The following is a 22,775-nucleotide window of genomic DNA, read 5'->3' on the forward strand; positions in this document are numbered from 1 at the left end:
GCAACGAGCACGCTTCGTGCTTGGTTTGCAAGAGCCTTTCCTCAACCTCCTCTCGATCGTTGGTTGACGATCGGCTGTTTTTTAATCCTTTGAGCCTCGCATGAGAGCAATTGCCTGACGATCAGCTGCTTTTGATCCTTCGAGCCTACGCTTGAGAATAATTGCTTAAACAAAGCCTGCCCCCCTTTTTATTTAACTACTCATTTTATTGATATAAATATATATATATATATATATATATATATATATATATCTATAAAAAAATTAAAAAAGTAAGGAGATATGGATCAATTGTCTGACTGACTCAGAGCAGGCTAGCACCACTCTTCCTAATTTTGATATAGAGGGTGTTAGACTCTTACTTCAAAGAGAAATGAGGTCATGCATGTTAGAGACCTTTGGCCAGGTCATACCCTACAAAAGACCTCTGCCCTCACAAGAGGTTGGGTTTAATGAATCCCCTTCCTGTGATAATTTTCCTTTGAGAGGCAAACGAAGTAAAAAGTCTAATAATATCGAATTTACTACCCCTGCGAGCACTGGAGGTCCTATCTCGTCTTCTGTTATGGGAGGTCTTAGCGCCTCAAAGCAAATTGGAGGTCCTCGCACCTCGAGCCAGAAGGTTGTCCTTAGCGACACATCATCTAGGGGTACCCATCGCGGTCCAAATAATTCGGACGCCCCTGGCGGCACCTTGTCTCATAGTGCTCAGCATATCACGGGAGAGTCCAATGATGATGGTTCAGACGTACCTGATGAGTACATAGTTGACCTAGACGATGAAGATGTTGGCCTTTTTGACACAGAGGATGATCTTCCGACGTCCTCCAAAGATAATATTCTAGACCCGCTAGGGTAGGAGATGATTTCTCCCCTAAACTTAAAACATCCTCGATCCTCTCAATGGTCACCTCAGGATCATGTTTCAAAATTTATTAAGAAATAGATACATTTTCCACTTGAAAGGGAGAGTAGGAATATAGTGCTCAAGGCCTTCTATTGACAAAAAAGCTTGCCATACCCCAAATCCCGATCCTGAGCTTATAAAATTTCTTTTCAGGCTCGGGCGTGATCCCAGGAAAGGGCTAGAAAAATCATTCAAGGACTGCCAAGACCGTCTGTCAGATGTCCTTGGCCCCCTTACTAGGATCCTTGACTCTGCAGAGGAGTCCCACCTTCATAGTACTCCTCTTAATACCAACCTAATTAGAGGATGGAACTAAAGAGCCCTGATCCTTCTAGGCAATGCTAATGCGAACATTAACGCCAAAAGGCGTAGGTTAATTCTATATAAGCTCACCAAACTTTCTGACATGGCCGAGAAAGAGCCTTCCTCGAATCCTAAAGGCCTCCTTTTCGGGGAAGAGCTTATCAAATCACTTGGAAAGTACGTTTCTTGATAAGGCCCAACATAACATTAGAAGGGTGTATAGTAAATAAAACATATTTCTGAGTCTGTGCGCGCACACACACACAAACAATCTCTATTCTAATTAGAGTGCAATTTTAAATTTCCATAGTGTATACCACAATTTTGATGAGGCCTGTCAGATAACGCCTGAAGCTCAGTTTCATAGGTAAAATACTCTTAGGTTGCACAAAACATGCTGCCCAATATAAGCATGATATATATTTTCTGCAACCACAGTTCTCCAAGCAGTAACAAATCTAGCACAGACACCGTCTTCGATCCCATAGCTGAATGACTTAAATCTTTTAAAGTGAAGGATTGAAACAGGCCTAATTAAAATGCTTACGGGAGTATGAGGAATCCTGCTGCAGAGAAGCACAAGTAATTCTACCAAAAATGTTTGCATCACATCCTCTCTGATGGCTAATGGATGTCTTGCCTCATATGTAATACTGAAAATTCTATTACCAACTTATGTGTGTGAAAGCGTGATCAGCATTTGAAACCCTTATTTGTGAAACTGATGACTTCCTCAGTGTATATAGATAACATATGCCTCAATGCTCGAGAATGAGCTTCTTGTTTCAAGAACCATATATCTGAATAAATTTATGTGAAATATTGGAAGAAATTTGAAAAAGAGAAAGTGAGTGGCCAGTACAACTGTGGCACCTGAGCCAGTAAAACAGCGACATTTTGATAACATGGCAAAATGCTAGGTAAATGAAGAAAAAGGCAGTCAGAAGTGCATTTTGTTTCAGGGTACACATATATGGGATAAATAACAATGCAATTGGGGGAAATAGCTAAATACAGATCTACATTTAAAAAATTACATTTATAATATAGTATAGAATTGGGGTTTTGGGTCAGATACAAGGGCCTGCTATCTCCTACAGGAAATACCCCACCAGACTCAATTTAACTAAATGACAATTTACTTACCTTCGTTAACACATTATCTCGTAGAGACTATCTAGCTGCAGATTTCTTACCTTTGAATTTAAGAGGCGTCAGGCAGGATCAGAAAAAGTTTGCTGAGCAATACCCGATGCACGCGACGTGGGGTGGCTACATTTGGCTCAGAGTGACGTCGTCAGAGTCAGTTATGATGTCACAGTACCTATATAGGCGCCACCCAGGCGCTTGGACGTCAGTACTTTTCATTTTTCCCATGCCAGAAGCGCAGACACAAAGTAACTGACAGTCATGCGCAAAACTAGGGCCCTGAAAAGGGGAGTAACCCTACAACATTAATCCGCAAAGCGGGGAGCCATGGGTGGAGCTATAAGAAATCTGCAGCTAGAAAGAGTCTCTAACAGATAATGTGTTACTGAAGGTTAGTAACTTGTTCATCTGATTGAGACTTCTAGCAGCAGATTCCTAACCTTTAAATTAGATACCCAACCCATATCATCCCAGCAGTGGGTACGGACCAATACCTTCAATCAATCAATCAGGACATTTGTAAAGCGCACTACATACCTGTGAGGTTCTCCAGGCGCAGGGGGAGGGGGTATGGCGGGTGGAGCTGCTACTGATCGAAGAGCCAGGTCTTGAGTAGTCTCCTGAAGGTCAGCAGGTCTTGGGTCTGCCGTAGGTTGGTGTGGAGGGTGTTCCAGGTCTTGGCGGCGAGGTGGGAGAAGGATCTGCCTCCGGCTGTCGTTCTTCGGATGCGGGGGACCGCGGCAAGGGCGAGGTCGGCAGAGCGGAGCTGGCGGGTGAGGGTGTAGAAGCTGAACTTGAAAGTCCTGCAAGACCGAACGTGCAAAATATCTGTTCCTGTGGTAAGGAGTAAATTAAGGTCCCACTGTGGGCATGGGTGGAAACAAGCGAGTCAGCTCTTTTAGAAACTTATGTACAATTGGACACTTAAAGAGAGAGGGCTGGTCTGGCAGCCGCATAAAAGAAGACAAAGCAGAAAGTTAACCGTTGGGAGTTCTCAAAGCAGAGCCCTGCTGGGCAAGGGACTGAATGAATAAAAGAACAGTGGAAAGAGAAGCAGAAAGACCTTTCTGTACATTATTATACAAATGTCTGCCAATGGCAGGCGTACACCGTCTTAGTAGAGGGCCACCAAAATAATGTTACATACTTATGGAGAAAGGTCAAAATCCACCAAGTGCCACCACTCAATCGCCACGCATGGAGGTGAAGAGTTGACAGGTTTGGGTGGAGAACCCTCTCCTGCTGCTTCGACAGAAGATCCTCCCAAAGAGGCAGCCTAATCGCCCAGTACAGAGCCACAAGAATAACTTGAGCCCGGTCGGTCCTGATCTTCTTCAGAACCCTGGGCAGTAGTGGTATGGGCGGATAGGTGCACAGCAGGCGTGAACTCCACTTGCGACGAAAAGCGTCACCAAGCGATAGCCACCTTGAAAATCCCTTCCGCTGCCACGAAAGGAGCAAAAGGTAGACTGGCCACAAGGATCTGGCCGTATCTTGAGAGTCCTTGAACCTCACTAGGGCCGAATCTGCCTTTTCCCAAAAAAGGCGGGTTCCTTTAAAGGGCATTTCCATCAAATTTGCCTGGACATCACCCGAGAAGCCAGTTGTCCTAAAGCCAGGTGTTGCGCCTCAAGGCCACGGTCACAGAAATCGATCTGCCCAGCGAATCCGTCATATAAAGCCACACCTTATGGTGAATTTTGCTGCATCTCTCCCGTCCTTAACTGCCTGAGAGAGCACAGTCCATACCTCCTCCAGGACTTGTTGCAGAACTTGCGCAACCATCAAGGGAGTGGAAGAAACGTCCGAATAAGCATGCAGTATTCATCGACTACAATGGCAGGCTGAAAGAAGAAAACAAGTTACTTACCTGTAACTTTGGTTCTCCAGTATTGGAAACTTTCATAGATTCTCATGCTTGTATCATTACCCGTAGTCGGAATGGGAGTCCCCGGTATACATAAAATAGCAATAAAAAACCATCACTAAAACAGAACCTAGGCCTAGGCCCATTCTTGTTTTGCAACTTATCCACCTCTTTTTGTAAGAGAGACCACAAAACAAAAAAAACAACCAATTAGATTAGCCTCACCCCCTAGAGCCCTCCTGGGAGAAGCTCAGAACCTCAGATTTTCGTAGCCGTTGTGTAAACAAATCGCTGAAGATGGACGAGGCTGAGCTTTTCCTTGGGAGGCGGGTTGGTCGCATGGGAATCTATGAAAGTTTAAAAATCTGGGGAACCAAAGTAACAGGTAAGTAACTTGTTTTTTTACTCCAGTATTGGGACTTTCATAGATTCCCATGCTTGTATCAGAGTAGCTAGCAGTTATCAGCACATTCTTTGGAACCATAACCAATATCAAACTAGGAACAGAGCTATAGTAAACAAATCATTAAGACATTTGCAATAGTCAAAAACCTATTCCGAAATATTATAAACAAACACATAGGCTTCAAATATGTGCTAGAGCTGATAAAAACAGTAACATGGAAGGAGGGATGAAAGGGAAAGCTCACCACTACTGAAAGAGGTTCCTCAGGACTGCTTGGTCGACTGCTGTGTCACTTTGCGTCACAGACTCCAGGGAATAATGCCTTGTAAACGTATGCGTACTGCTCCAGGTCGCTGCACGGCAGATCTCCCAGATAGGGACAACCGCAAATAGGGTTGTAGAAGAAGGCATCGCCCTCGTAGAATGAGCACGGACTCCACCCTCCAGGAGCTGGCCCACTGCCTTGTGACAATATCTGATAGCATTGGTGATCCAATGAGCAATCCCCTGCTTGGAGAGGGGAAATCCCTTACGTGGTTCACTAAAAGACACAAACAATTGAAAAGACTTTCTGAAGTCCTCTGTTTATTGAAGATAGAACTTTAAGCACCTCTAAATGTCTAGGGTTTGAAGTGCTTTCTCAGCTGGAGTAGCCGGTTGAGGAAAAAAAGTCTTAAGAATTACTGGCTCGTTCAAATGAAAGTCCGAACCACTGTTCCTTTCTTGAACTGCAGAAAAAGTTCTTGAATGGTGAGAGCCTGCATTTCTTCCACACGCCTTGCCAATGTCAAAGCCAGAAGAAGCGCTACCTTCCAGGAGAGGAATTTCAACTTTGCTTTGTGAATAGGTTCGAAAGGAGGCTTCATAAGCTGGGCGAGAACCAAGTTTAGATGCCAGAGAGGAGGAGGAGGCTTGACTGGAGGGAAAACCCTGAAGAGGCCCTTGCAAAACTGTTTAACTATCCTTGCCGACCAGAGGGAAGGGCCTACAGACGTGCGTCTGAAGTGGAAAAAAAAGCCGCCAGATGCACCTTGATAGAAGAGTGAGCCAGTCCCGCTTTTGCTAATGATAAAATGTATGGAAGAACTTCATGCGGCCCAGATTCCAAAGGATGGAGGCCATTGTGCTGGCACCAGATGCAGAAACGTTTCCATTGAAATTTATAAGCCTTATTTGTACTTGGGGTTCTTTCTCGAGGAGTACCTCTTTACACTGTGCTGAGAGATTCAGACCAAGAAATTCTCGCTGCTCAGGAGCCATGCCAAGAGCTGAAGAGAGTGAGGTTCCGGATGCCAGACCTGACCCTGGGACATTGTCAGCAGCGAGGGAATCGGCTGTAAAGGCAGAGGACGGTCCAGGGAGAGAAGGTGCAGTTCTGTGAACCAGAGCTGTCTGGGACACGCAGGGGCTATCGGAATCATCTTGCACGGTTCTGCTTTAAGCTTCCTGAGAACTCTGGGGATCAGAGGAATGGGGGGGAAAAGCGTAAGCAAATGCGCCTGCCAGGCCAACGAAAGCGCATTCCCCAACGATCCTGGTTGGTGAATCCTGCTTGTATAGAACCAGCATTTCTTGTTCTCCGGAGTGGCAAAGAGATCTATGGAAGGTGTGCCCCACCTGTGAAAAACCTTAAGTATGAAGTTGTCCAGTTCCCACTCGTGGCTGACCGACTTTAGTCTGCTGAGAGTGTCCGCTGCTTTGTTGAGGATCCCTGGGAGATGTTCCACTTGGAGTGATATCCCTTGCTGAATTGCCCACACCCAGATCGATTGGGCTTCTTGTGACAACAGTCGAGATCTGGTACCTCCTTCTTTGTTTATATAGTGCATGGCTGTCGTGTTGTCTGTACGTATTAGGACTAACGACTGTTGTATTCCTGGAAGAAAAGCTTGTAAGGCCAGGTGAATTGAACTGAGCTCCAGCAGATTGATTTGCAACAAACTATGCTGAGGCTGCCACCGGCCGCTTACAGCCTTCGAGAGAGGCGGCCGTAGTTATTACGTGTGGAGCCGGGATTAGCCTGAAAGACAGACCTTGAGAAATGTTCTCTTTGGTCATCCACCATGTCGCCACCTCTTTCATGGCCTCGGTAACTGAGATCTTGTCGTTGAAGGATCCGTTGACCTGGCACCACTGAAAGTCCAACTATTTTTGGAGTGGACACATTCTTAATCTGCAGTGAGGAATCAGGTGTATGCATGAGGAGATGGAACCCAGCAGGGACTTGTAGAGGCGAACTGAAAGTGACCTTTTTCTTAATAGTCGAGATGCCATGGACATTAGTTTCTCTTGTCTCTCCACAGTCAGGAACGCTTTGTTTACGGATGTGCTTAGAATGGCTCCTAGAAATCTGGCTGTCCTTGACAGACGAAGAGAAGACTTCTGTTTGTCGATCTGTAGGCCGAGATTGGCAAACAGGCGTGTACACGTTATGACTGCTTCCTCTGCTCACTGATTGGTAGGGGCTTTTAGCAGCCAGTCGTCCAGGAAGGGAAGACCTGAAGCTTCTGTTTCCGCAGAAAGGCTGCTGCCGGAGCTAACACCTTTGTGAAGATCCGTGGAGCAGATCGCAGTCCAAAGGGAAGAACCCTTAATTGAAATTGGCTCCTGGCTACTGTGAAGCGAAGAAAAATTCTGTGAGCTGGGTGAATGGGAACGTGAAAATAAGCATCCTTCAGATCCAGAGTTGCCATGAAATCCCTTGGGTTGAGAAGACGAAGGATGTCCTGTAGAGAAACCATCCGAAAGGATTGTTTGATGAGATAGGTGTTGAGCTCCCTCAGATCTAGAATAGGGCGCCACTATTTTAACGTCTTTTGGATCAGGAACAACCAGGAGTAAAATCTCTTTCCCCTTTGAGAGAAAGGGATCGGTTCTTTAGCTCCTTTGAGGAGCATTTGATGGACCTCTATCCGTAGTAGACAGAGATGTTTCGATACTGTGGCACGAGGGGGCTTGGATGGTGCTGGTTGGCCAAACTCCAGAGTATTATGTTTAATACCCAATGGTCTGATGGTTTTTGCTTCCAGTTCGGAGGGTAAAATGATACTCTGCCTCCCACTGATGAGACAGGAGGAGAGGTGGCAGTATTCAGAGCCAGCAAGCCTCTATTGGTGTTTAGAGTTGTCTCTGCCTTGGCAACCTTGTCTTCCTTTGTTGTTCAAGCGAGTAAAAGAAGATTGGTTCTGCCGTTGGTTATAATACAGCTTGTAGGATTGAGACTGGGAATCATACGAAGAATACCGTTGTTGTTGGTAACCTCCCCTATATGAAGAGTTACCTCTTCACCTAGCTACTCAGAATGGGAACTTGCGGTACTGCAGAGTCCCTAAGGATTTTGCGGTTTCTGTATCCTTCTTAATGTCCTGGAGAGCGTCATCTATGTGCTTTCCAAACAGCGCTTCGACATCGAAGGGCAAATCTAAAATCTTATTCTGGATTTCCGGGCGAAACGAAGTGGCCCGCAAACAGCCCTGTCGGCGAAGAAGCCGCTCCAGCCAAGGATCAAAAAGCGGTTGTTGTAATATCCAATGCACAATCAATGATCTCTGCTGATGTCATTTTGCCTTCCCGGAGAATCTTTCTTGCTTCTTTCTTTCCTTCTTCTGGAAACTGATCGAGATATGGGGACAGGTCGCACCACATCTGGCGATTGTAACGTCCAAGTATAGCCAGAGAATTAGCTGCTCTGACCAGCAGGACCAGCTGGACATAGATGAAAATCTCTTGCCTACGTTATCCAGACGCCTGCCCTCTTTATCTGGAGGAGTGGTAAGTGGAGCAGAAGGATTTTTAGATTTCCCCTGAGAGGCCTACGAGATGACAGAGTCCGGTTTTGGCTGACTGGTCAAACAAGCTGGGCTACCCTTTGGAGCCTTATACTTTTTCTCAAGACGAGGTAAAACTGGAATGACAGTAGCTGGATTCTGCATTGCCTTTAAAACCTCCCCCCAAACATGGTCCACAATCGGAATCGATCGGACCGATCTCTTATAAGGTTCCTTAAAATCATAAAGGATGCACTCCAATTCCACCTTGATCATGGGTAGGTCAAACCTCTTGGCGGCTCTCTCCATTAGATTATGGAAATCCCGAAATATCCACAGGGGGGAATCAACCTGTGCTGGAGTAGGAGAAGCTGGATCTGGGATAATGTAGTCATCCCACTCCACATCTGGATCCTGGTTTGTGACATCGTCTTGGTCGTCGTCATAGGTCTCATTCTGGACAGGAGGCGCCACTGGAATATCCTGCGCTTCCAACATTAGCTGAGGAGGTGGTAACTGTGAGGCCACGGGACGAGCAGGAGGAACCGTAGTAATCTGCACTCCTACTGGAACAGGAGGCTCTGCTGCAAATCGTTTCCTGTAATCTACCAGCATAGCTTGTAAGTCAGTTAGTAAAGAGGAGGGCATTTGGACCATCTCCTGATGATAGTCTCGTGAATATTGAGCGGGAGAACCATACTGTTCAAAATCCTCATCCTCCCCTTCGGAATCCGTGTCCTGGCATTTGCCATGAAGCTGAGAAAGGCTGTCAGCATGGCCAAAAGGACCCTCATCCGAGTCCTCCTCTTCAAGGAGAAGTGCAGGAGGTAAAGGAGTCACCCTCCTTAGCGAACAGTTGACCAAAAAAAACACCTTCGTCGACGCAGCTGTCAACGCAGTCGTCATCGTATGCGTCGTCACACTCGTTGCCGACATCCTCGTCGACGTCATCATCGTCGATGATGATGCCATCGTCGGCGTCAAACCAGTCGATGGTGAGACAGAAGATGAAGAAGACTGCACGTTAGGCTTCTTCGTCAACTGAATCGTTGATGCCGCCGTCGTTGAGTGAGTCTTTTTTGCAGATTTTACCTCAGAAGGTAACAATGAAGGCCTTTTGAAGGTCTTAGAAGCTTCAGGAGTAGATGTTGGAGGAACAGATCAGGATTTCCTCTCAAGCCTTACTTCTTCTGAAAGTTCTTCCCTCTCCTTTACACCTCGGTGAGGAGATTAGACAGGACTAAGCCCACCAGACCTATCAGAGGTATTTTTCGGGACCTTACCAGAGCAATTCTCAGAAGGTGAAGGAAAAGTTCTACCCCTTTTTACAGACCTTCTGGAAGACGACGCAGAAGATGTCTCATCACTGTCAATGGACACTGGCTCCTTTCTTGATTTTAGTTTCTGTAGCCAGGTCAGAAGACACCTCACACGATCCCGCAAGGTCTTTGTAGAGAAGGTGCGGCATATCTTACAATCTGAAGCTCTGTGGTCTGGGTACAGGCAGTAGATATAGTCCTTGTGCTTGTCCTCCATATACAGCCTCTTTTTAGCACAGGTGGCACAAGCTCTAAAGAGGGCATTCTTCTCTTTGTCAGACATCCTGGAGAAATTGTTGATAAAAAAAACTGTTGAAAAAAACTGAGCAGAGCTCAGTAGAGACTCCCTTGCACAACGTGCGGTACAAAATCTGAGGTTCTGAGTTTCTCTCAGGCGGGTTCTAGGGGCATGAGGCTAATCTGATTGGTTGTTAATTTTTTTTGTTGGTCTCTTTTACAAAAAGTGGTGGATAGGTTGCAAAACAAGAATGGGCCTAAGCCTAGAGTCTGTTTTAGTGATGGTTTTTATTGCTATTTTATGTATACCGGGGACTCCCATTCCGATGACCGGGAATAATAAAGCATGGGAATCTATGAAAGTTTCAATACTGGAGTAAGAAAACTTTTTCTTTCCAAATGAATCCAGCCTCTTGGATTCCCTATCCGGAGAAGCAGAAGGGAAAAGAACCTGTGATGGAGAGGCCTGCATCACCAAACCTTCAGGGGTGGGGTGTTGGCTGAGGAACTTTGGGTCGCTCAGAGCTGGGCGATGGTGTCGTGCAATTATCCTATTCACAGGAGTCCCTGTGCTAGGCTTGGACCACGTGCCTAGATGGACATCAGTAAGTGCTTCATTAAAGGGAAAAAGGGGTTATGAGGTGGAAGACCCAAGCCGAAGCACTTCAGTTAGGAGATTAGTCCTGGGCTTCACTGAAGGCATCTCGAATCCAAGGATCCTGGCTTCTCTCTTGACCACCATGGCATAAGATGCCCCCTTCTCTGTAGCCACAGTTGGCGGAGAGAGAATGCCAGTATCTGGAGAAGTATGCAGTCCACTGGCTTCTTAAAGTTTCCCATACCAGTCTAACTGCCTTGCAGACTCATCCTAGTGTTCCAGAGGCAACATAGATGCCCCCCATTCATCTCCCGAGCCTAACACGTCCACAAAGTGGTCAGACGACAACATAGGACCCCTGGGTTGAATCGACGTCGAAACCGGCGTCGAGCGACATCATTCCGACTCAGTGTCGCTAGGGATAAGCATGTGACTGGCACCGCTGATGGGCACCTGTGGCACAGAAGGCACAGAGTTCGGGTCCAACGCTGGATCTGATCCCAGAGGCCCCTCCGGCGCGTGGCCGGAACCGACTGCGTCAAATCAGACAGGACCCCTCGCGACCACGCAGGGCCCGAAGGCTCACCAGAGAAGTCGGCCCGCTCAAATACGCAGCGCATGGCCTCGTAGAACTCTGACTTGAGCAGGGTCGCTTCAGCTACCAGAAAGGGAGGGAGGCGCGAAGTCGACTCTGGCTCCGGCTCTGCAGAACCACGCCTAGAGGGTCAGTGCTCCTCACCTCCTTCGTCGAAGGACAACAGTCGAGGTGAAGATGTGCTTCTTACCAGAGTGTCCCATCGACCTCGAGTGGGACAAAGAGGACTTTGGGCTCCGATAATGGTCCAGCGACCTCCTCTTCCTCGATCGGGACCGGGACCGCTGCAGAGTCTCACTTGACTATGTCGGCTGTCGGGCCGCTAGGAGCTTTAAAACCCACTCCCGTAAGGTCTTAGGAGCCATGGCGCGAGAGTCCAGCAAGACTTCGGATCGTGGTCGCGCTCGAGACACCATAGGCAGACAAGGTGGGGATTGGTGGCCTACATCGTGCAGGCCTGGTTTGAACACGATGTTCCTCGAAGACATCCTCACAGACGGTGAAAAAGATAGAATTCAACAAAAGATCGAGAAAAAAAACAGTCAAAAAGTGACAAAGGGGTAGCTCTTCCCGGATTGGCGCTCAAGTGGTGCGGCAAGAAAAGCACTGACGTCCGCACACCTGTGTATTTATTTATTTATTTTGTGGATTTATTAAGCGCAAACGAATCATCCCTGAAACGATCTCTAGGTATTGCGATGTCATACACGATGCTAACAACGCCGACGTCAAGTGGAGATGAATGAATGGAGCCATCTAACGGCACACACAAGGGGTATTGTTCAGCAAAAGTTTCCAGATCCAGTCTGACACCTGGGAAATTCAAAGGTAAAGAATCTGCAGCTCGAAGTCTCTATCAGATAGAAAAGGTTTCAGAGAGGGCTCAACTACACCAATGCATTATCAATCAACGTACCTTATAAGTACAATATATCATAAAAACAAAATGTATTATTCCATGAGTCATCTTTCATGAAGTTCATTTAGATATAAATGAGACAGTCACTATACCAAAGAGTACTTGAGCAAATTTAAAACATGGCATCAAAAGGAGAAAAGAAATTATAGCATCTGTACTTAAGATCACATGACATAGTTCTTAGAATTGCTAATACAGACCAAACGAGTTCTATATTGATGTCCAATGCCTAATATGCAGTCATATTTAAAGCCAGTGTTGAGGTAAGCAGCCTACCTGCTTACCTCAACACTGGCTGTAAATAGGACTGCAATCATAACATCTAAGTGTTATGTCACTAGATCATATAAACAGATGCTAACATTTTTCGCATGTTTGTAATTTGTTCAAGAACTGTTCAGTATATTAACATCTCCCTTATATTTATCTAAATGATCTTTATGAAAATATGAGTTATGGAATAATATATTTTGTTTTCTATGATATACTGTGCTTCTAAGTTATGTTGATTTATAATGTGTTAGTGTAGTTAAATCCTCCTTGAAACCATTTCTATTTAACATTTATAATATGCTTACTTTCAATGGATTTTAAAAAGATAGTCAGAATTTAAAATTCAGAATTCACAAATTGAGTGTGTGAAGAGTTTATTTAGTCCAAGCCATTGATTATTTTACTGGTTTGATTTCTATTCCACCGATAACTTGTGAGTGTTTACATCATGTGGGTGTTTATAACATGTGTTTAATATTAATCTCTAGGATGCTGGAGAGAATTTATAGCAATTTTTTGGGAGATATTCTGTTGTACGCACTAAGAGAAGAGTGAACAGAACATACTTAAAAGTGACTTTATAACTCCCTACGAAGAAAACTCAAGGTGTAAATCATTGCCAAATATTTAGAAGCTATCAGATGTATTTTATAAATCATCTCACAGCATGCACATACAATCTACCATGAGCCTGAAAGACATTGGCTATACAAGGCTAGTGATTTACTTACTGCCAAGCTCTACAATTGGAATCATCTCTACAGATGTATTATTCTACAGTCATGTGTTGTAAAAATCCAGAGAAATCTAATAGAATGAATTCTGTAGTAACCATTTTAAATGCCACAAAGGCAAATCTAATACATAATTTCAAAACATATCATTGTACAACTACATTGGTATGCATTTCAAATCTCAACGTCATGCGTTTAAAGTCACCCCAAAGCAGGCATTAGAAGAATAAGAACCCACAAAGGCATGTGTGGCATAAAAACTTTTAAGGCATATTGTATAAACATTACAAGCATGTCATAGCATGAGGAGTTCATGCTTCAAGACAAATGTTCTAAATCCTCTTTAAAATAGGCCATGACCTCTCCCAAGGAATGTGTGATTAATACTATGCAAAGAAAATGCTATAAATTATGCTCCCTTGTGCTTTATATATCTCCAGGGCACCCTGCCCTTTAAGTCATTGATACGACTCCCCAAGGCATGTTATAAATTCCAGAATGCATTCTAAATCCCTAGAGAAAATGTGTTTTTCTATCTTTCAAACACATGTCCTATAAGTCCCCAAAGTTCATAAAATAAAAGTGACTATTTAGATCCTCTAATCAGATATCCAGGAACTAGTATAACAATAAAACTTACACAAACCTTGCATCAAATATTGTACTGGAGTAAAGTGCACCATAAACCATCCCTGAATGCTAGCATTAAGTCATTCAAAAAAGGAGAAATTCAAATCCCCAGATACATATATGATGTAAATCCCGACCAAGGAATATACTTGCAACCCTTCTGAAAAGGTGCAATAAAGCTTTCACAAATTGTAAATGCCAGCAAAGCAGTATGGCAAATTGCCTTCTCAATGCTGCGCTAATAAATCACCCTCCACTGCATGTCAGATAAAACCCTAGAAGTGTGATTTATGCACTCTCTTTTCTTCCATCAAAAACTGTAAATTCGTCCTATGCTATATTTCCCACGGATGGCTGTCAGAGTTCTAGCACGCTTTGGGATACTACTTGAATCTGTAAGTCTATGCTAGCATCCCCCGATTTATCACTTAAACCTAACCGACATGTGCTAGCATTTCTCAGTATACTACATTTAGCTGTGAAATGTGATAGCACACACCAGTATATCATATGAATTTATTAGACTTGTGCTATAATCTCTTGACATATACATCGGTCAGAACTGTCCAGGTTTCACTTGGTATAGCATGTGCAACTTTGACACACACACAGAAGCATCCCCAGTACACTTTCACTGGTACACTCCTTTTACCCGTCAGTTCCCTGTTAACAACCTCTGCTGTATCAACCTAATCTGTCAGATTGGAATACGCATTCCCCAGTTAGCCACCACACTATCAGAAACATAAAAGTATCCCCTAATATAGCACTTTAATATTGTTAGGTAGTTGTTAATATGCCGAGGTGCACTGCACACTTCTGTTCCAGACCTGTGCTAGGAAACCACCAGCCCCAAGTACACCACATGAATAAGATCTATGCTAACATGAATGAGTATGCAATCCACCAATTTCTGTTAGATGTATGCAATCATATTCAATCTCAATCCCCCTCTGTGTTTTATGTGCTGGCACCAACCAGTATATGACTCGAAGCTTTTAATTTTACAGATCACCTGAGAGGCATTCAAAGGCCTCCTACTGAAAACGCATAAACTAAGACCTTCACTGTAGCTCTATAAACCACTCAAGTAGTTCTATAAATTCATTTTCCGCCTGAAATAGAACCCTTTCAATGGAGGTTAGTGCTATGGAATCTCATGGGAGCATGTAACTAACTACTCCCATGAATCATTTGACTTCTGTTCTCACACAGTTGGGCAATTGGGAAATGACTATTTCAATTATAGGCACCAAAAGGCACACATTGTATACTCGCTGATTCCTGCCCTCCCCCAGAATGCACCTGGTTTCCATTTCCTGGTGTGTGCAATGCCATAGAGGATTGTGGGATATGATGCCTTACTGTACTTCTCCTCCTTGCATCTCTGCAGGATCTCTAAGCTCCTCTGATGGACAGGGTGATGGAGAAAGCTAAAACTATCGACACCTTTGAACCCCGCGCTTGTCACAGCATCATCAACGTCTTGGAGGCAAAATAAAAAGAAGGGAAGAGAAAGAGAGAAAGATTATACAAGCAGAAATCAGGAGGGGCAAGAAATGCTGCCAACTGGAGAAAAGAGTGTACTTCTTTTACTTCAAATCATACAGAAGTGTAATCATTCTAAAATGAAACCCATCAAATCCTCAGTGCTCCACCCCTGTCTAGGGTACCAGCAGCCTCCAAGAATGAATTTGTATGCACTTAATAAAGAAAATTATCAACCAACTGAAAAGCCATTAACCAACTGAGTAAGCTTCATAACTCACCTTAAGGGTGGCCTTTACAGGCCATCCTTTGCTGTAGTGCCAACTGTCATCTTAGGGTTGCCACTAACAGGTAGTTGCTACTTGGAGTCTAAAGAGGAAACTGATCTGCACATACTTTGCACATCAGTATCCTCTAAGAACCCAATAGTGCAATAGTGCAGAATTTGTTAGGAGCCCTTACTAACACTCTTCAGCTCAGAATACAATCTATTGACATCAGGGACGTGATAGCATTCTGCTAGGGGAGCTGGAAAGACTATCACGAGAGCTGGGAAAGTGTAGAGGAAGGCACATAATATTACATGCTATTTGCTGGTAAAGATTACAGAACAGAATAAAAAGAGTGTTGCCATAAAATTAGGAAATAAAGGTGCATGTCAGTTGTTCAACAGCAAAAATGAACGGGAGTGGGCCTGTTCATCAAATCAGACAGACAAGACGATTGTAAATGCTGTACTGAGAAGTAAATCAATTAAGAGGGATTTATAAATGGTGCAACCAACCTACCGAAAATTACATAGAATAGATTTGAATATGCTACATTGAGCAGCTAATTAGAGAGACCAGAACTGTATATAAAACAGTAAAATAAAGCAGCGAGGAACAATGTGTATACGGTACACTAGCGACCAGGAAGGATGGATTTGAATGCTGCTCATTTTTTTTTTTAATAAAGAGGGTCAATTTGTTTGTAACTGCACATTCGAATACATAAGTATGAATGTTCAATTAAAGCAAGTCGTCTTACTTTGAACTATATTCTCATGGACTGTGAAGACCTCACCTGAGTCAGCATATTTACATTAGCAATAGAATGTGAAGTAGTGAACAGAGAAGTGAAATACTACTCAATCTTCAAGTTGCCATGAGTATATTGTGTGATGCTTACAGTAAACAGCTGTTGGTAGCATTGGAAAATTAGCAGAACTGAAAAAGGGTTCCTAAAAAGGGTTCCTAAGCATCTAAAAGTCTGTCAAAGTATGTTGGAATAATACTGGTACTAAGGTCAGATGAAGTGGCAAAAACTAAAGGGTGGCTTTGGGTCTTGCTGGTCACATTCTTTGAGAACCCATTTGGCAGACTTAGCATAGTATGACAGTGCAATGTGAATGTTGTTCCTGAATGTTGTTCCATATACTGGGACAATCTTCGGTAAAGAGGTCAAATTGCAGTTAGCATAAGGGAAATGTCATGGGCTGTACATCACCAACACAAAGGCGCAACAGGGCTAGTTCCTGAGGAGTGAGGTTTGATGCAGGTCAAGTGAAACAGGGGGAAAAGCGCAAAACCCATTTTGTGAAATAGTTCTGATAGCAAGAGAGTCCAGAATCTAGAAATCATGGAACTAACTTTGAACTGACGATCACAAGTAGTAAGTAATAAAAGGTTGATTGGTATAAGAAATGACTGCAACAGCAAGTGGGATAGAAGAGGAATTACAAGATAGGTGGGAATGAGGTAATACATGGCAGAGAAAAAAGGTGGTAAAAAGAAGAAAGACGAAAGAGAAAAGTAATGCAAACAGGAGGACAATGTGGAAAATTAGGAAAAAGATAATGGAACATGTCATAAAAAGCATGAAAAGGGGAAAATCGAAGATGGTACAAGCTGACATATGCAATGTGTGACCAGAGGGCTGGTGTTAGTGGTCGGAAAATACCTATTTCTCTACGGACATCTTGTGCAAGGTACTGACAGCAGACATATAGGTTCAAGATTTTCTTTACAGCAATGGCTCCTCTGGAAAACTAAAACAATCAACGGTTCCTCTGGACAACACAAACAAGCAATCAGTGAGGTGATCAATGATGATAAAATATGTATTAAATAGAGTAGTGACTTCTAGAGGCATGAATGAAACAGTAGAAGGCAATGTTTTCTTTGGTAGTTAAGTGTGTGAGTGTCACCAGTGTGCGTAAAATTACATTCTGGAGATGCTCTTCAAGAAGTCATGATTGTGTATTGAGGTATGGAGTTTTTGAGATGAGACATTAACACAGCTATGGCATTGGCATCGCTAGGTAACGCATCAATAAGAGTACACATCCAAGTGTTTGGGTAATATCACTAGTACATTGCATTAGCTAGACTGGGTACCTGTATGGCGAGTGGTTACAGAGCGACTGTGCCGGCCTCTCTTATATTAAACCAAGAAGGTATAAAAAGAAGACCACTCCTCACTTACCAATCTTTTTTTTTGCGTGTCGCTTTCCAGCCTGCCTAAAAGCCACCATGGCCCTGAAGAAGGCCCTAAGGACAGCCCATCGGAACACGACTACTGGCTCAATGCCGATCATCCCACAAATGAAGGCGTTCTTACTGCTTCTCAGCAGAGCCACAATGTCTGGCCGCATGTGGTCTGTATTCTTCTCACGGAAGTCCTATGTAGGGAGAGATAAGCAGGATCCCCAAAAAATAAACAAGAATGATTTGAGCAGTTAGTAGCAATTAGAAGGCATGCCCATTCCTATCACAGTTGCGTCAAATCCTATTGGGCATGCTGCAGAATAATGTGGCTTCTACAGGTTACTATGCGAAAAGGAGAACTTTCAAAGAGGGTAGTGAGGAGCAGGGAGCAGCATTTAAAAAAAAGACTGAATTAGCAAGGATATTTGCTTAGTACAGATTAGGCAACAAATAGAGAATACGCAGCATGAAGGAAGCATGGATTTGGAATGTGTGTTCCTAGGCATGTAGTGTGAGCATTACAGAAAGAATTGTATGGCTCATGAATAAGAGTAATCAATGCAATAATAATGGGATCCATGGCAGATTCTCTTCTAATGAGGACCACACACATTTCAGAAATTTTGCTAAATTTGTCTTAAGTATTGCAAATGTAGAAAAAATGTTACATTGTATTATGCAATAACAAACATCATTACAAAGACTTTGAATGTTCTTCGGTACAAAGCCATGAGATCTAATGAACAAGTTACTTACCTTAGGACCACACACACTGCAGAAATGTTGCTAAAATTGTCTTTAAAAATTGCAAATGTAGAAAAACTCTTACATTGTATTATGCAATAAACATCATTACAAAGATTTTGAATGTTCTCTGATATAAAGCCACGAGATCTAATGAACAAGTTACTTACCTTGGAAGATGCTTTTCCTGTTAGAGCCTATCTAGCAGCAGATTCCTCCCCTTTCGAATATCCCCAAGGAATCAGACTGCATTTGGAAACTCTTCAGCAGTGCCTTTGGAAGTTGGAGCCTTGCGGTTCTACACTGACACTGTTCTGGTCCGTAAATGACATGGGGGCCCTATGGTGTCAGTTACTTTCAAGACTGTCCATGCCCCACAGGTAGAACCCCGAAAGCAAATTAGTAGACAGTGTACAGATTCCAACACTTGGGATTTTATTAATTGATGGAGTCCAACCACAGAAAGGGGAGGATGGGAGGGTCAGTGAGGAATCTGCAGGTAGAGTCTCTACCAAAAAGAGCTTTACTGAAGGTAAGAAAATTGGGGAGGGGGGAGAATCGTGGGAAAATGGGAGTGTCTGAAAGGAATCTGAGGCTAGATAGTCTTTACCAGATAAGGCATTCCTGAAGGTAAGTAACTTGTTCTTCTGATAGAGACTTCTAGCCACAGATTTCTTTATCTTAGAATAGCTACCCAAACCACCCTGGAGTTAAGTCTGCTGACCAATTTATCATGAGGAAGTCCTGCAGGACCGAACAGGAAAAATACCCATCCCTACAGATCTGACTGTCCAGGCAGTAGTGCTTGGTAAACGTGTGAAGGGAAGCCCACATTGCTGCCTAGTAGGTGTCCAGGACCAGAACTCGGCATGCCAACACAGTGGTTGCAACTTTAGCCCTGGTAGAATGAGCAAGAAAATCCTCAGGGGGCTGCTTCTTAGCCAATGCATCGCAGATTATTGATACAGAGCATGATCCATCATGCGATGGTCCTCTTCTGTACAGCCCCTCCTTTCTTCCAAAGAGTTGGTAGTCCACCCAGAACTCTCAGGTGTGACCAAGGTGGAACACATATGCTCTTTTCAGGTCCAGATGGTGAAGTTGCTCCTCTTCCATTGAGGAATTAGGCAGAGCCTAAAAAGTAGGCATGGGATGATGGATTGGCCTATATGAAATGGACTGACCACTTTTGGGAGAAAGGAAGCTCTCGTACTAAAGCACCCGTTTGTCGGGTTAGATGTTCGAATAAGGAGGATGACAAGGCCTGAAGCTCACTGACCTTCTGGGCAGATGGTATGGCCACGAGAAAGGCCATCTTAATGGTAAGGGCTGGAGCCTGAGTGGACAATTGTGCAGGGGCTCAAAAGGACTGCATATAAGGAAAATGAGGACGAGACTGAGGTCCCACTGGGGCATAAAAAAGGGAGATGGTGGAAACGTTATGTTATGTTATGTTATAGGTGCTTATATAGCGCGCAGCTGCCCCAGGTAAGGGGCGTCCTGGCGCTTTAATAGACAGGAGAATCGGCTACCGCAGGAATGGACTCGTGGCTAAGACAGGAGAATCAGCTACCGCAGGAATGGACTCGCGGCTATAACATAACAAAGCAGTTTAACAGAAGGGGTAGGTTTTGATAACCCTTCTGAACGTCAGGAGGTCCTGTAGGCCCAGGACCTGGAGTGGTAGGGCGTTCCATAGTTTCGCTGCGAGGTAGCGGAAGGAGCATCCTCCCATCGCGTGCGATTTATTCGAGGAACCACTACCAGGTGCTGACCCTCTGAGCGTAAAGCTCGCCGAGGGATGTAGGGGGTCAGGAGGGGACAGAGCATGGGAGGAGATGCAGAATACAGGATTTTAAATGCCAGACAGAGGGTCTTGAATTGGATCCTCTTGTCCACGGGCAGCCAGTGAAGTTTGGTTAGGGTAACAGAAACTGACTGGGAGGGGGGGGGGCCCTATCAAGGCTCTAGCCGCCGCGTTTTGGACTCGTTGTAATCTTCCTACCTCAGCCTGATAGATCCCTAAAAGTAGAGAGCTGGCATAGTCCAGTCGAGATAGAATAGAGGACTGTACTATGAGCTGACGACTAGGAGGGTCAAAGAATTTTAAGATCGGCTTAAGGTTCCGAAGGATCCCAAAACATGTGGCGGCAACCTTTTTGGTGTGGTGGATGAAATTAAGCGAGGAGTCTAGCCAGACTCCAAGGTTTTTTACCTCGCTCTTAGGCTCGGGAGGATTCCCGAGAATGTCAGGCCACCATTTCTCTCCCCAGGCTGAGACATCCTTTCCTACGAGTAAGACCTCAGTCTTGTTGGCATTAAGCTGTAGGTAATTAGATGTCATCCAAATGTAAACCTTTCGGAAACCTATTTACAATAGGGGATTCGAAGAGAGATGGCTGATCAGGCAACTTCAGAAAAGCTGAAATGGCAGACAGATAGCTCTTCAGAGTGCCCAGAGCAGAGCCCTACTGGCAAGGCAAAGGATGAATAGAAGAACCTGAGAAAGCGGGGCAGAAAGTGTATTCATTTGTCTTTCTGTACACCATGCCACAACTTTTCCCCAACGGCAAGCATAAACCATCCTTGTGGAGGGCTCCTGTCTGCCAAGATGACATTAAAAACTTCGGGAGGAAGGTTGAAAGCGGTCAACTGTCACCGCTCAATCTCCAAACAAGATGGTGAAGCGATAACACGTTACAGAGGAGAATCCTCCCATGCTATTCAATAGAAGGGGTAGCCTGATTGGAAGACCGATGGTCATGCTCAACATCTCAGGATACCAGACTCTCCATGCCCAGTCCCGAGCCACAAGGATGACCTGGGTCCGGTCATTCTTGATCTTCTTGATAACTCTGGGCAGGAGTGGTATGGGGACAGAAATACCTACAGAAGGTCTGAGCTCTACTCACGACGAAAAGTGTCTCCGCGCGAGAGCTGCTTTGGAAACTCCAGTGCACAATACTTTTGATATTGTGCGTTCTCCTGAAAGTGAACTTGCACCACATCCAGATGGCATCTGTAACTGAGTTGGTCTGCGCTGGTCCACAACCTCAACCCATCTGGCGGTAATGTTGTCCGTTGATAGTTGCAGTAGGCTTGTCTGAATGGAGGGTAGAAAGGCTTTGAAGGACAATCAGATTGCTCGGAGCTCCAGTATGTTTATTTGGAGTATGGATTCCGCCAGAGTCCTCGGATCTCCACCTCTCTCAGATGGCTGCCACATCCCAGGAGTAAGGCATCTGCCACTACTGTTAGATCTTGTTGGGGAAGGCAGAGGCTTCTGCGCTGATCCAATCCCAGTTCGTAAGCCACCACTGCATGTACTTTGCAGTTTCCTCTGAGATCTTGACCATGTCGGAGAGATTTCCCTGATGCTGCGCCCAGTGGGCCTTCAGGTCCTACTGCAGAGCCCGCAAATGCCAATGGGCATGCGTAACCAGCAGGAGGCCGGAAAGCCCAGCAGCCTAAGTGTCACTCACCGAAATCCAGGTTAGAGGTTTAAACACTGGTATCATAGTCTGAATATCCTAATAGAGGTTTAAACATTGGTATCAGTCTGAATATCCTGGACTCACCGTTCGAGAGGGCCTGCCTAAAACTGCGCTTTGTCCAGAACAGTTCCAATGAAAGGGAGCATCTAAGAGCGACTTGGGTGTAACTTCAGCACATTGATAATGACCGCAGCGAATGCAGGAAGTGTGCTGTATTCTGGTGGTGGGAGACGACAGCCTGGGACGAGCCCTCCTTCAGCAGCCAGCTTCGAGATAGGGGAAGACCGGCACCCCTGATCTTTACAGATGAGTTGCAACCACCATCTCCTCGGTGTACACCGTAGAGTTGCTGATAAGGCCAAAAGGGGGGCATAGCGAACTGAAAGTGCTCATGGCCCACCGTGAACCGCAGGTAAGGCCTATGGGCTGGCAAGACGGGAATGTGGAAATGTGTGTCCTGCAAGTACAACACTACCAACCAGTCTCCTGGGTCCAGGGCAGACAAAACCTGGGCAAAAGTGAGCATTTGACTTCTCCTTCTTGAGGAGGGAACGGAGAGAGCAGTTCAAGGATAGGGCAAAGGCTTCTGACCTTCCACGGGCTGGCAGGCACCACGTCCACGGACATGCAGTAGATGGAAAGCTTGCTAGCCGCAGTGGCTGGGCCTGTAAGGATGCAGCTGTACACCTCTTCAGTGGCTGCAAAAGGCAGATTGACGGTGACGAGGGGCCACAGAAAGGCGCAAGGACCTGCCCATAGTCCTGCTGTCCTTAAGCGCTCCAGCACCGAATCCACCTCGACTGTGCAGAGACAGGAGCCATCAACATGAGTGATGTCTGAATATCCCCAGAAATGCCAGTAGTCTGTAAGCAAGCAT

The 22,775-nt window shown here is 44.9% G+C and overlaps 1 protein-coding gene across 4 annotated transcripts in view; it reads right to left on the reverse strand.

Annotated features, from left to right (window-relative positions):
• The window catches only part of MYO9A (myosin IXA), a 1,257,959-nt gene that overhangs the window by 569,128 nt on the left and 666,056 nt on the right, over window positions 1-22,775 (reverse strand). For all 4 annotated transcript variants that reach the window (XM_078685018.1, XM_078685017.1, XM_078685015.1 and 1 more), the window contains one exon: window positions 17,659-17,854. In XM_078685018.1, the coding sequence (XP_078541144.1) occupies window positions 17,659-17,854 (196 nt within the window). The remainder of the gene's footprint in view (window positions 1-17,658; window positions 17,855-22,775) is intronic.

Source organism: Lissotriton helveticus, chromosome 3_2, assembly GCF_964261635.1.
Source record: "Lissotriton helveticus chromosome 3_2, aLisHel1.1, whole genome shotgun sequence".
Lineage (NCBI taxonomy): Eukaryota > Metazoa > Chordata > Amphibia > Caudata > Salamandridae > Lissotriton > Lissotriton helveticus.